At 47.9% G+C, this 15,704-nt stretch overlaps 1 protein-coding gene across 2 annotated transcripts in view; it reads left to right on the forward strand.

Annotated features, from left to right (window-relative positions):
* The window catches only part of BORCS5 (BLOC-1 related complex subunit 5), a 259,893-nt gene extending 245,227 nt beyond the window's left edge, over positions 1 to 14,666 (forward strand). For both annotated transcript variants that reach the window (XM_085652098.1, XM_085652095.1), the window contains exon 6: positions 12,977 to 14,666. In XM_085652098.1, the coding sequence (XP_085508224.1) occupies positions 12,977 to 13,237 (261 nt within the window). In that variant the 3' untranslated portion in view covers positions 13,238 to 14,666. The remainder of the gene's footprint in view (positions 1 to 12,976) is intronic.
* The last annotated feature ends 1,038 nt before the right edge of the window (positions 14,667 to 15,704 follow it).

Genomic DNA, 15,704 nt, shown 5'->3' on the forward strand with positions numbered 1-15,704 from the left:
TGCAGGGATCTGGTGGTCAGTATGCCCTGTTACTACTTTTTAGGCTCTATATTTCCTGTAATAATATGATCTAAAAAGTTTGAAGGTAATTAATTGTGTCACTATCCAGGGGCATTTTGGCAAATCCATGTACATTCTAGGAACATATTTTAATGTGGTCTGGCTCAAGTGAAACGTGCTGTTGCTCAGGACCAACTGGGGTCTAAGGCTTGCAGCAGCCAGGACCATTCTCAAGTTTTCTCATCAATGGGGAAAATTACGGAGTGCCTTGCAGGCCCTTTCTCTCTTTATTTCACAATTGTTAGCTTTGGGAGGTTGGTAGGTTGAAACTCTACCCCCAAGGCACCCCTTAGGACGACTGGTCTATTAGTTGGACTTGTTAATCAGGGCAGTCTTGAGCTTGAGTTAATTGAGTTAATAGGAGGCGGATTTGTAGGTAGCAATGTACCTGGGTATATTGGTGGCTCTACCCTCCTTACCTTGAATTCCCCAATTCCCAATTATTGGAAGAGTACCTAGTGTTGGGTCACTTGGTTTGCGATGTCACTTGTAGCCCAAATGATTGAATTTGCTTCCGGCTCACTTAAATAGGGATGTGGTTGAAATTCTATTGTTTTTAAGTGAGATGAGTTGAGGTGCGCAAGTGCATTGATTTCCCTGGTTAATTTTAAAACCACGTCTCTGTTTAAAATGTCAAATGCCCCTCTTGATGTATAAAACAAATATATAGAAGGGGTTGAGGCAATTTCCTACCGCACACAACCTTACTGTGGGAAGAATATTTGATCACTCAAAAAGGTGCAACGAACCAAAAGTTCAACACCTTTCAACTTTCAATGGAAAAGATTTCCAACACTAAACAATTGTAATGGTTCAGCACTCCTTTTTCAAAAGACCGAATTGTTTCTTATTCAAAGATATTCAACTCCAAACTCATGATAATCCATGCACAATTTGAATAATTTGTCTTCTCCAATAAATGTATTTTGAGCAAAATTCTTTATTCTTGTTCACATTCTTCTTTTAAAATTAATAGCCACAGTAGCCAACGCGTTTCGTCCAGATGCACTTCTTCAGGGCTCTGTTACAAAACTGTTCCTATTGGAGACAATAAACTCATGCATATTCAGTCAATTTCATGAAAGAGCTTATCCCCTGGGTCCTCTGATAAGCAGAAGTCCTCACTGGGGTCCACCTTGTGTTTGGTACAAAAGATGTTCTCTTAACCCATTGGTGTATTTTTCGTGACATTTCAGGAGTTTGAGTGCTCCATGGCAAAGTTTTGGGTTGCGATGTACGCAGAAGTAAATGTATGTTCGAGGCATATGAGATGCAGATTGCACACTGTGCATAGATCGCCATCTGGTGTTGGGCCCGGATGTTGCAGTTCTTTTTCTCTTGGAAAGACTTTGGAAGTCACGAGGTATGTGACTCCTCCTTTGGATCATATTGCGCATGGGCTTCAGCTCCATCCTCCGATAGTTTTTTTCCGCCATCGGGCTCGGATGTGTTCTTCGCGCTCCAGTATGGAACCGTTCCAGTTTTTCTGTTCGGCGTGCAATCCTCCTCCCTTCGACGGTATTGTCTTGATCGCGTTCTCCACACTCGACGCGACTCTCAATAATCTAAGTCTTCGATTCCGGTCGTCGACGAAGGCCTTCGGGCCTACCTGGGCTCCGGTCCTGGCTGATGGAAAGGACGCCATTTAAAAAGTGTCCTCGATGTGGGTCGAAGTTTCCCCACACCGATCTCCATGAGGTGTGCAACCTCTGCCTCTCTCCAGAATACGAGGCACGGGACTGTCCAGCTTGCACCTCCTTCCGATCGAAGAAGACTATCCGGGACCGACGAGCAAAGAGAACAATGGCTCACTCGCCGACTTCGATCCCTGACGACATCTTCTAAGAAGGCGTTGATGTTCCGGAACAGCACACCGAAGAGGGCCTCGTCAGCGCCTCCGAAGCTGACGACTCCGACGTCGAGGACATCATTCCGGCACAGAGGGGCGTGAGTACAGACGTCGACCCCGACCCTAAACCCCCCTCCACGCCATTGAAAAAGGCTTTGGTCACGCCTTCGCCGGTTAAGAAGCCCATCAAGCCTTCAGGCAGCTCGGGCTCGAGCCAGCCTAACCTCTGTGCCGAAAAAATCTCATCGACACCGGCACTGAAAAAGAACACTCCTTTTCTCGTCTGCACCGAGCTTGACACTGAAGCTCTCGGCGCCGAAGACTAGCACCGGCTCCTCGGCACCGATAACATCCTCGGAGCCGAGCAAGAAGCCGAAAAGCCTAGACTCCCAAACCTCGAAGCCAAAACCCACTTCGGAACCGAGGAAGTCAAAAGACACTTCTAAACCCCACGGTTCCAAACCAAGAACCAGTGCCGAATCGACGCCTAAGAAACCCACGGCTCCGACACCATCGGCACCAGAGGATCTGCCCCTTACAGAGGAACTGTTTCGACCCGATCCTTACCAAAAAACCCTCGTAAAGGATCCAAAGACTGGGCATTTGACGCTTAGCACCGAAAAAAGATCACTGGACAAGCCTGCACCAGCTCCACCACCAAAAAGGAGAGACTTTGCCACCTCCCCTTTAAGGATTCCTTCACCTCCTCCTCTTCCTCCCCCACAATCTCCAGATGATGATGATGATGATGATGACATTCCCTACGACACAGGGGACGGAGCGGATGACCATCCAATAGGGGACCCCACTCCTACGGGCTCCCCAGACCCATAGGACGACTACAACATTCCAGACGTCCCTAACGTCCCGCAGGAGGATCTTTACTTTACCCTTCTAGACCCTCCCCCCCCCCGAGGACACGATGGGCTTTAACCGCAACATTTGCATTAAGGTGTACGAGGGGGGCAGACAGATGAAATCCTGACCTACGCACAAGTACCACTACAAATGATTGGGGACCAGCTGGAAGCCTCCCCTTTGAGACTTGACAGATGAAAGAAATACGCTTAGCACACTCCGTACCGAGAGTGCTCCATACATCGTCACTCAGGTCCAGTTCTTTGAGGACAACGAACCGATAATGCACAATGCCAGGTGGAAGGCCAAGCCTGCTTTCTGAGGCTTGAACATTCAACTAGTCCAAGATATATCACCCATAACTCTTAAAAAGTGCAGAGACTTTAGACCCGTCTCGGACTACCTAAGAGAGACAATGTGAAATACCAGTGGGTCATCCATTCAGCCTCATCTTCCCCTGGATAGTAAAAAAAACCAGACTTATTTGTTCTCCAGCGGAGGCCAAATCACTGCTAGGACTCACTCTGGAATCAGACTCCACTGATCAAGCATCAAACAGTCCAAACAAGCACACCAGACTTCTTCTTGTGTGGCAAACAGTACATCGCTGCCCTAGACCTCACTGAGCTACATCCAGGTCATCTGATGCATCAAAGGTAGACATTATCGCTCACCTCCAGAACATGAAGACAGAAAACTCTGCTGTCCCCCAGCCTCACCCCCCATTTGAGGGACCACAGGTAGTCTCCTGACCAGCTCCTGTGGTCACACTAACTCTTTCCTGATTAGGGCTTTGACCTAGGCCGGGTTTAGCAACCGAGTCTGTGGGCACACAAGATTTCGATTTTTCTCCATTCATGCTCCTGACTCCAGACAACCTAATAAAGCTAGTCCCTCCCCCCACTTTACAATATCCCCCTTTCTGCAAGAGTTCAACCTCCAGATGGACGATCTGGACTCAGTTCCCCATGTGTGTAGCTGTCACGTTTGTGTCTCTGTTCCCCTGTCTGGGAGGGGGGCACTATGCGGGGAGTGGGTTAGGCGTGATTACAAGGGACCGCTCCTTATAATGCTTTATCCTTTTCTGGACTAGTTGATGGGTAACACATGCTCTCTTAAACTACTTTCTCTGAACCTTCTGGGTATTGATTCACCCCAAAAATTCACATAAATCTCGAGGTACATTACAGCATGACACCTGCATTTTTCTGCAGGAGACGCACCTTATCCGGAAATGCTATACAATTTTGGGCCTCCACTGCAAGGAAAACCGCAAGAGTAGCCATCCTATGTAAAGACCATATAGCCAGTAACAGCCATCGGTGTTTAAAGATGGAGAGTGACTCGTTATCAAGATAAACATCCAGAGGGTGGGTACACAATCATATTAAATGGTTACGCACCTTACTTGGCACAAGACACCTTTTTTCACTATACACCCTCTCCTCGGGGAACAATTGAAAGACGATCATTGGGGAATGGGATGGGGGGAAATTAACCTGGTATAGGATCCCACTCATGACAGGATGTGCAACTCCTTCAGGGAACAAGGGCTATTTGAGAGCTATTAAAAATGAGATCACTGATTTGGACCTGGTGGACATCTGGTACCACTTAAACCTGCATTACTCGCATGTCCACGAATTCTACTCTGGCATGAACTACACACACACACCTTAGGTGGATGAGCTTGACAGATCTCCCATATCTCCACCTCTGACCATGCTCACGTTGAACTCATCTGGTCTGATGGCTATCATCCACCCCCTGGCACATCTCGCTGTTGCCTGAAACCAAACATCCTACAGGACCCAGTGAACTGGTAAACCATAGTGACTGCCATCAAGGAATACATCCTGACTAACTCCCAGCCCAACACACCACTTCACACATTATGGAACACTTTTAAGGCCACGATCCGGGGTTCCTTTATAACCTTGGACATAGAGCACGGGAATCATGCCTCCTCGAATATACACTCACCCCTGAAATAAAGGCACTGGAAAGACAAAACAAACCCCTCCAAAACTACCCAATAGAATTTTTTCATCTTGCGCAGACAGCCCGATCACATAAAATAAACCGCAGGAAACGCTCATTGATGTACCTGAAGCAGTGCTTTTATGATAAGGGGACAAGGTGGAGACACTATTGGCATGTAAAATTCGACTCCAGCAGGCGAAGACGTTTAGCCCTCAAGTTAAGTTTAGGGACGGCTCATGGGCAATGAAGAAATCAGAGATACAATGGGCATTCCACAAGTTTTACCAATGATGAACACACAATTAACATCCAGGCTTACCTACATTTATGTGACTGGGCATCCCTCTCACCAGTGTATAGCACACCCCTAGAGGCCTTAATTGAACCTAAGGAAGTTCGGAAAACCCTTGGGGTGTTTCCGACAGAGAAATCATCTGGACAGTGTCGGCTCCTCTGCTAAGGCGGAGGAACTTCAACCCACTGCCTTAAGGCAGTGCAGAGTAAAATGATAACGAAACGTGTTATCATAATTTCCTTTTTCCGTTCCTAGGCACGGGAGGGGCGGGGCTGGCAAAAGCAAGGGCCAGCGAAAAAGTGGTTTGCCCACTCAAAGTGCGCATGAATGTTTGACTTGCTGTCTTGGGCTGGCCAAACATTAATGCGTACTTTGCATGTTCCCCACCAGGCTGTATTACACAGCCTAGTGGGGAACAGGCACATGCTCCATTTCCCCATTTGAACACCGAACCATGGTGCTAAAAACCAATCACCACGCTGCAATGCAGCATTGTCTTTGGCTTAGGGAGCCTATGGGCCGAGGGTGCATCACCTTTGACGAGGAGAGGCTGCAGAGAGGAGGTGGCTGGCGGCGCAAGCAGCAGGTACTTTTTTTTGTCTATTTTTATTTTCTACACATTCCCCTCACATCTCCCGCCACCATTCCCTACTAGCCGCCACTACCCACCGGTCACTTTCTAAAAGATTTCTTTGCTGCCTTTTCTTCATCAACTCACTACACTATTCAATTCCTTCACCTAAGATACAAAACTGACCCCCACCATGTGCAACTGGAAATTATGCTCATCCCTAAACTGAAAAAAGATCCTACCCAATGTACATCCTACCAACCCATGCATTATTAAATGTGGATGCCAAATTGTACACCAAATTTTTTGCACAGCGCGTAGAGCCTCTACTCCCATGCCTGATTGATCCTGGCCAAGTCTGCTTCATCCGTAATCATCAAGGGCAAGCATTATCGGGCAACTCGCTTCCCTGGTTGAAAAGGCACATAGGCGTAACATTACTTCTCTGCTCCTCTCTGATGCAGAGAAGACCTTCGACAGAATCAGTTGGACATTCCTTAGGGACACACTGGGCAAGATAGCAGTGGGCCAGAAAGTCATTTTGAGGGAAACTGATCTGGGACAAATTATCCCTGATAAACAGTGGCACTCTGGGATACCCCATCTCAGCAAACCCCACTACCATGATCCTCGGCCTGTGACCCTTGAAGGCATGACCCAAACCAACTGGGTAATGATCAGATTTCTGTCCGGAGCTGTGAAACAACTAATTGCTATTTTCTTGACGAAGGCTGATCCCCTTCCTACAGTCGTCGCTCCAGAGACTGTGGCAAGTATAGGCTATGGACCGCAAAACCCATACTCTCTCATAGACCAGAAATTCACATATTTATGGCAATTGCTGATAGAGTACATTTCCAAACTAGAATTTTTATGCTTCAATTAAGTTTCTTCCTCTTACATATGTGCAGCCGGGACACATGGGTTACTCCCCCAGACCACCTCTAATACGGACCTTGGAGTGCTGCGTCTTTAGACCCCCTTCCGGTTCCCTTTTAGCTGGACACCGGGTATCCGATAGGAAACAGACATGCACCTCACCCTAGTTAATTGTTCTTTGTCCAGTTTTGGCTACCAGCCTGGGTTATGCATACCCATGTACGCTATGAGATGGTCACTTGATTCCTCCACAACCAGTTGAAAACTTGTGCTGTTGCCAGTGAATCTTCGTGTAGGTAGCAGTTTGTATCTATCTGTACGCAGGGCCGATGGGCCGAATTTTTTTTTTGTAGTATACAAAATGTATCAATAAAGATATTTCCAGTAAAAAAAAATACAAGAGCATTAAGCGAAATGTTCATTCTAATGTTGTTAGTTTTTGACAAGAGGGCTTGATTGAATCGACTAACCTTTCAATGACTTGTTTCACTTTTAGGTTATTTTGAGATACACTTCTTAGGTTTAGGGATGTTGATGCAGAAGTATTTAACTTGTTAGTACTTATGAAGATTTCTTCTACGCAGAGCTGGTTTTCCTCTTCAAGACTCTTTGAATTCATTTTATAACCATAAAGTAATGACAAGACATTTACCTGGCGCAGGAAACAAGTCTGCTAGGGCAGACCCAAACATCAGCGGCATATAAGAGCAGCTTATAAACCTTATCAACCACATTTATTCAGTGTCTGATGTGTGTGTTAAAAACATTTTAATCTCTCCTCCCACCTTCATGTCATCCACGACTGGTTCAACGGGGGTGGTCAGACCCTGCTTACAGATTGGAACTTTCCCTGTTAGGCTTCTCTAATCTGCAAGCGATGCTGTATGGCTCTCCACAACCGCATGCACTTGGCTATCTGGGTGGTGTTTCTGGCCTGGCAAGCGGCGCTGCGTCATGTGCAATGGGAGGGCAAACTCCTCCAACAAATTCCTCTATAGCAATGCACTTGGCTGAAGGAGTAGCGATGTTACGCTGCTTTAAAGCATGGGATTTAATTGGCATTTCACAATTGGAAGATATGTGGTCTGGGACACACACATGTTCCTTCTCAAACCTTCAGGAGTTGTACGCTCTTTTGCATACCCAATTCTATAGCTATCTTCAAATCATACACAACCTGTATAACCACGTTCAGAATGCCAATCCCCTCCCAGAGTTCAATCCCCTGGAGGCCAAACTCCTAATGGGCAGGCTGGGTCGAGGGGGAGTTTCTCAAATCTACAGAACCCTCATAATAAACGCTCCCAACTCCCTTGACCACTTAAAAACCCAATGGGAGGGTTGCATGAGTCCACTGGAGGAGGAAGACTAGCGCGATGCCCTGATGGCCCCCTGTGAACTCACCATTTCCTCCAGACTGCGAATAATACAAACATATTATCTTTATGCAGCTTCTCTTCCCCCATCTGATAGACTGTAGATTCTCTACCTTAGAATTTCCCAAAAGGCGTCAGTCTGGATCCGGAGATTTTTTATTCAGTATTACCCCTGCACGTCGGTAGGTGGCGTCATTCGACTCCACATTCAGTATAGTCATTGCCAGGATGACGCCGCGGGGCCTACGTAGACACGCCCCCTGCACGCTGACGTCTGGTCTTTTTCTGTGCCAGCCTAGCACAGATCCAGAGAGAGCTACCCCTTAGCTGTTTTTTGGCTAGCTTTTTGCGACTTTGGTCGACATCTTTATTGAGTCTTGGACTCCTGGTACGTGAGGGATTTCCCAACATTGGACTGGCTTCAAGCCCTGCTGCTGCTGTCACAAGATAATGTCTGTGATAGATCTGCATCTCGTGTGCTTGTGGTGTGTGGAGCGCGACCACAAATCGAAGTCGTGCTCTGACTGCTGGGCCATGAACCTGAAGGCTTTGCAGGTGTGGTCCCGAAATTTGTTGGAGGCCCGGCGGTCAGCTCCGCGTCATTCTGGTCTAGTTCGAGAGGATGGTCACAAGGCTGTTCGTGGAGCTCCCACTCCTTGTCGCACTCCAAGTCGTCGAGGTCCTTGGGTAAGTTAAAGCACAAGAATAAGGCGAAGAAGCACAGGCACTCTTCACCCTCTCCCCATCGGCTGACGTGCGACTTGGAGCGTCGTCACTCAAAGGCTTCATCTTCGATGCCTGCTTCAGAGATGACTCTGCGCCTCCCACCCATTCCGGGAGCCGTAGCGTGTCCTGCCCAACTCTGACAGTTTTACGAGGCCTTACATCTCGTCTTTGGGCAGGCTGACTCCACCGGCTTGCATTCAGGTTCCGAGGAGTGGGTTGGGGGTCCTGGGCCTGGGCCTTCAATGTCATCGGTTCCTGCTCAGTCCGGGATCAGGATCGACGCCGGTCGATCTTACTCGAACTTCCCCGGCGCCGATTCCGAAGACGCCACCTGCCTCTCCGCCTCCCCCCTACGCCGGCTGTGGCCCTGGCTATCACCGTGCCCTTCCCAGAGTTGGACACGGAGTCGGACCGACATTGGAACCGATGCCCGAGGGTACTTTTTTCCCCTGTTCATCCCTGGTGTTCCCTATCGACCAGAGGGTGGTGAGGAGGTCTGGGAGAAATCGCTGGGCCCTTTAACCGACCAGCTGAAAGAACTGGACTGGCGGGAGGACCTGGGTGATGCCAGTGGTCCGAACACCTCTCCATAAACTGGTTTGCTTTTTCCCCCTACTGTTGTTATGGAGGAGGGAGCGTCCTAATCTGGTGGGGAGAAGGGTGGCCGAAAGGCCTTGGTCTTGAGCTCCCTTCAGTGGCAGTCAGTACGAACCTTTTGACAGAGGTGCTTCAGCCTGCGGCTTCTTCCTCTGAACCCCTATTGCTATTCAATAAGGCCCTTACTGATGTCCTCCTGGGCACTTGATCCAAACCCAGCACAGTAGCTCCTGTGGAGAGGATAATTGCCTGCTGCCACCGGGCGACCCAGCGTTCCTGACACATCACCCTTCCCCTGAGAGCTTGGTGATCCAAGCCTCTTCTTCTAAGGGCGTGTTCCCTTTCGCCCCTCCAGATAGGGAATCCAAGAAGCTGGACCATCTTGGGAAGCGAATGTTCTCTTCCTCCAGCTTAGCACTGCGGTTGGTGAATACGGCGTGCCTCTTGGGCCGCTGCTCCCATACCATCTGGGATATGGTCGCGCAGGTGCTGCCTCTGTGCAGAGGAGGCCTGGGCCGTTATCTCCCCGGCAGTTGCTGATAGGAGAGCCAAAGCCAAATTTGCCATTTAGTGTGGACTGAATACCACCAACTCACTGGGCAGAATGATTGCCACGTCAGTAGCCTTTAGACGCTACGCCTGGTTGAGGACAGCTGGTTTTTTGGGGGATGTCCAGTCAACCTTGATGGACATGCCCTTTGATGGCCATTGTCTTTTTGGTGACAAAGCAGATTCAGCGCTTGAGCGCTTTAAAGACTCTCAAGCTATGGCCAGATCTTTGAGCCTCACTGTGCCTTCCCATCCACTCCAGTCTGCTTTTCATCCCTTTCATGGCTACGAGAAGGAGTGCCCAACCACATCCGGTCAAGCCTAGCTACAGCTTCACGCAAGCTGTCCAGCCTTTGCGTAACTGTGGACGTGGAACCCAGCGTCCTCGCGGGTCTGGGAGCCAGCAGGTGGGCCAGTCCATCATCCCCCCTTTCCACTGCCTCCAAATCTTCCTAGTCTGACGTTCCAGGCCCATTTTCAGGCAGTTGAAGGCAGGATTCGCCATCACCTCCTCCACTGGCACTCTATCACATTGGACAGGTGGGTTCTGCAAATCGTCTGAAGGGGCTACTCCCTCCCCTTCAAGGCTACCCCTCCCGCATGGCACCGTCTTACAATCACATGTCGGAGGATTATTTGGTACTTCTCCGCCAGGAAGTCTCAGCTCTTCGGCCAAGGCAGCTATAGAGGGTCCCTGGTCCAGAAGTAGGTTGTGGTTGCTATTCCCGCTACATTCTGGTGCCCAAGAAGGACAAAGGCCAACGTCCTAATCTAGGCTTATGGACCCCCAACTGCTTCCTCTGGAAGGAGAAGTTTAAGATGCTCACATTAGCTCACGGCCTGTCTGCCCTCGACCCCGGAGACTGAATGGTGGCGTTGGACTTTCAGGACGCTTATTTCCACATTCCAGTCCTGCCAGCCGAAAGACGCTATCTATAGTTCAAGGTGGGCTATGAGCACTTTCAGTTCAACGTGGTCCCCTTTGGCCTTACCAGTGCCCCTCGGGTGTTCACAAAGGTGATAGCGGTGGTCGCAGCTCATCTGCGCAGATCAGGGGCTCCAGTCTTCCCCTATCTCGACGACTGGCTGTTGAAGGCGGCCTTGCCTCAGGCAGTGGTCTCCCACATCCAGACTACGGCAGACCTCCTGTATTTGTTGGGGTTCAAAATAAACGTGCCGGTCACACCTGACTCCCTCTCAGATGCTCCCTTTCATCTGAGCTGTTCTGGACATAGTGCAGTTTCGGGCCTATACTCCCGAGCTGCGAGTCCGGGATATTAGGGCTATGATACTGATGTTTTAGCCTCTATCTGCTGGTGGATCATGCCAGGTGGCAGGTGGCATATGTAGGCTCTGCAGTGGGACATGAAGATCCAGTAGGCGCAGCATCAGGAGAATGTCTCCATCTGTGTCCAGATCTGGAGGGGGACTGTGACACCGCTAAAGTGGTGGTTAACGAACGAAGATTAAGACTGGCACTGAAGGCGTTCCTTCCCTCTCTCAAAAGGAAAGTGTTGCAGGTGTTCACAGATAACATCACTGCCATGTAGTACTGCAACAAACAAGGCAGGCTGGGGTCGTGGACCATTTGTCAGGAGGCTGTCAGCCTCTGGACATAGCTGGAACATCAGGGCATGGCCCAGGTGGTTCAACACCTGGCGGGTTCTCTGAATGCCAGGGTAAACTAACTCGGCCATCAGTGCTTGGTTAATAACGAATGGCGTCTTCATTCGGAGGTGGTGCAAGGTCTCTTTTCAGTTGAGGGGAGAGCCTTGGTTAGATCTGTTCGCCACCAAAGAGAATGCGCAGTTGCAGCAGTAGTGCTGGAGTTTCCAAGGCGACACTCACTCTGCGATGCTTTTTGTCACGAGTGGAACTGCGGCTTCCTGTACGCCTTTCTTCCTGTACCACTTCTGCCCGAGTGTTCAAGGAGATCAAGCTGGACCGGGCCCAAGTATTCTTGTGGCTCCAGACTAGGCACGAAGAGCCTGGTACCCCGAGCTTCTGTGCATGGCCATCGATCCTCCAATCAGACTGCCCCTCTCTGAGGATCTTCTGTTGCAGCAGCAGGGAACAGTTATTCACCCGAACCTGTCCGGTTGCCACCTCCTTGCGTTGAGATTGAGCTGCGACAGTTGACAGCTTTTGACCTTCCGCCCGAAGTCTGTGATGTCATCTTGGCAGCCAGGCGTCCCTCCACTAAATCGGTATACGCCTGTAGATGGAACAAGTTTGTGGCCTGGTGCACAGCAAAGGCTGTGGATCCTCTTTCTGCCCCTCTTTCAGAGGTCCTTATGTATATACTTTCTTTGGCCCAGCAGGGCTCTACTCTGGGCAATTCTTAAAGGTGATCTTGCTGCTATCTCTGCTTTTCTTCAGCAGCCTGATCAGCCATCCTTGTTCAAGTCTGGTATTGTTAACAGATTCTTTAAGGGAATTACTCATCCGTTTCCTCCATCCTCCTTCATACTGCCCCAGTGGGACTTGAATTCTGTACTCACATTTCTTATGTGTGCTCCCTTCGAGCCTCTTCATAGCTATCCTCTCAGGCTTCTCACTCTCAAGACTGCCTTTCTTGTTGCCATCACCTCTGCTCGCAGGGTGAGTGAGCTTCAGGCTCTTCTTCCAAGCCCCCTTTCTTCTCTGTGCATCTGGACAAAGTGGTGCTTAGAACGTGGCCTTTGTTCCTTCCTAAAGTAGTTACTTTCCCTTGCACCCTTTCACAATGGTGACGTGGGGTGGATTGGTGTGCCCAACAGGAACTAGTGGTATTTGAGGCGAGGGGCTGCCCCCAAAAGCATGGACGGATGTGGGGGAAGTGGCTGGGTTTCTGACCCAATGTATTTTTGTTGACACGTCTGGGAGAGCAATCATTATTTGTATATATATGTTCTGGGTTTTCCATGGTCACAATATGGGCTTGTTATACAATGTACTGCATCTGTGCCATGTCCCCTGTTGTCCACCTCATGGCCGTAAAAGCTTAATAAAAGTTGTCTATCAAAAAAACATTTTAAATAAAGAGTGAAAGATGATGCATGAAAAAACTGAGGACTGATATTGCGAATGTTAAACCTGTATCTAAAACCCTATTTTGGTTTATTCAGTCTTTCTTTTGTTTCTTGCTACATATGTGACCATTTTTGCAATGCATTAAAAAAAAAAAATTAAATTGTGAACAACAAATGTCCACCTTTAATCATAATTTATTTTCTCCTGGTCCATTGGTACAGATGGATAGTTCTGTCGACACACTCTACAGTCTCATGCAGGAGCGACAGAAGCGCTTTGCCAAATATGCCGAGCAGATCCAGAAGGTGAACGAGATGTCGGCCATCTTGAGACGCATCCAGATGGGCATTGACCAAACGGTGCCGCTGATGGATAAACTGAATTGCATGCTTCCGGAATGCGAGAGGCTGGAACCATTCTGCATGTCTCCTGACCGGGAACCGAAGCCACAGCCTCCCTCTTCTCACTTTCCCAGCTCTTAAGTGTCAATGTGTTTCAATGCTTGAGCCAAGATGCGCATGCGTGAAAGCCCTTCTGTTGAGCGGAAGTGGTACTTCCTTTCATAGAAGAAGCCAGAGGATTTCCTCACTGGCCAGAGGCCAGTACTGTCGATGGAGGTCTCTCTATTTCACTTCGTAGACAACAGTACAATGGCCTTTAAGGAAACCGATTTATTACATGCTACAAGGTTCTATTTTGGTTTGCTTTCCAGTGAAGGGCTTGGAAGCTGTGAATATAGTAAAGTGGTCAGAGCTCCACTAACTCCCCGCTTATGCCTCACAGCAAACAAATGACTGAGGACCTGTGAATACAGACATTAGGCCCACCCACCCTGTAAACGACGAATTGGGGCGAGGTGAATGGCATGATTCCACTAACTCAGCCTCTGTTGTTCATCTAAAAACCCTGGTGCATCCCGATTTCTGAAATATGAATTCCTGAATTGAAGAGGATGACGTTTGTGGGAGCATGCTGCCCTGAGCTGTCCCGCAGACGTTTGAGAGAATAGTTTATATCTAGTTTTAGGCCATTGCACCACCACAGCACCCCTAAATATCAGCCTGCCCGCTACTGTTTTATCTCCGTCCATAGCAGGTATTATGCGGTAAAAGAAATATGGTTTCTCGTGGTATTTTTGATGTTGATTGCAACACAGTGTATATTTATTTGGTTAAATGTGTTCCGGAGAAATTTCATTATTTTATTGAATTGGTGCTAAAATTGATCCAGTTTATGTACTTTGGTCCTGGGTGGTCTAGTTATATGCCAACTAGCACCATGGAAACTCCATTGTCTGCCTCCTGCTGCTAGATTTTAGGTCAACCACTCAATATTGAATTGTTTTCAAAAGGTGGGATTGATTGCGGAGGTCTGGAGGGAGGGAGATTCAACACTTTTCCGTTGTTGATCGCTTAGTTGGGTATTTTACGTTTGCTAGGAAATAAAATCTAGCTCCCATTTAATATTAGTCATCCCACCCCTGTCAAATATACCATCCCTTCCATTGGGTAACTTTGTTGTCTTCATACTTTGTATATAGTCAGGTTTATGAATGTGGGTGGTCCTTCTAAAGCAGTCTCATGCATTTTCCATTGACAAGATTGCAGGGAATGCTACAGTGAGAACATTTTTCCAAAATGTAAAATGGTAATATGACATTGTAAATGCACTTAAAATGAGAAGTTTAAAGCAGACGTCTGTGTCGTGCACCAGGAAATGCTTTGGAATTGTTCCTGATGTAGTAATACTGTTTTACGCCTTGAATGTTGTGGCATGGGTCTGGTCTATGTTTACAGTAAGGATTAAAAATGAAGTCCCTGTGTACTTACTTTTTACTGTGGTACTTACTGAGCAGGAGTAGTAATCTCCTTACTAACTTGAAACCAAAATAAAAAAAGAAATTCATCTAAATATTTTGATGTTTATCATTGTTCTCGCCATCGCCAAAGGTCTACAATTTTCTTTACATTTAGTAACTTCTGCATTGACACAACCCTGGTGTTTGACAGGAACGTCCACCGCATGGTGATGTATTGAGTACCCTGCTCTGAGAGCCCGGCTGCTGGTGTATCTGGTATCTGTATTTTGATTTAGGTCCTGACATAGTCTAATCTAGTGTGTGGCCCGATACCTGGGCCTGTCCCTGGAAGTGCAAGGTCCATGACCTGTCCTGTGACCCGAGGGGCAGAGGATGGGCACCAAGCTTACCCTCACAGTGATCAGAGCACGATTCTTTCTGTTCTGGAGTTAGCACATAAAGCAGTGTTGCCATCTTACAGTATTTTGTGATCTTCTACTCAATGAGACCTTTTTATCTGTGTCAGTGAGAGGTCAGTCTACTGACGGCTCTTGTGTAACGGTCCGCTGTTCTGTGAAACCCAGAACTTTGCGTTTAGTCTAGTACGCACGTCTAGTACGTGTGCATGCATAGTATGAGTGTAGTACATATGTAGAAAACAGTTTCAAGATCTCATGCTGACTTCAGCAGCTTGTGACCAAAGGCAGGTTGAGACCCACAGTACTATGTTCTGCAGCAGCCGAATGTGAGGCTAGGCAAAGCCCACACTTTCATCATGCAGTCTATTGAGGAAATGGATGATGTTTTGGTGCTGGGCAAATATTATCTTTTTTGCTTTTAGAGGGTGCGTTAGTAATCATAGTTACCATTTTTAATCAGTAAAATGGTAAAGGCCGTGTAATTAAATCATTTGTATTGGTTCTCCCACTTTGTGAGACAGTGGTCTTTTCACCATAAATTTGTTTTAATCCTTTTGTCTCATATGAAACATTTCTGCAGTTCCCCACCAGTTCTTTGGGTCTAGTTTCATCAAGATGTTGATCTCCAAAACTTGGCAATACTGTACAGAGCATAAAAAGTGATGTGTGGAATGCTTAAATTACTCTCTGCCACTGGTAATTGCCCTCTGATACATTCCATCCCATTGGCTT

The sequence above is a fragment of the Triturus cristatus genome, chromosome 4_1, assembly GCF_964204655.1.
Source record: "Triturus cristatus chromosome 4_1, aTriCri1.1, whole genome shotgun sequence".
Lineage (NCBI taxonomy): Eukaryota > Metazoa > Chordata > Amphibia > Caudata > Salamandridae > Triturus > Triturus cristatus.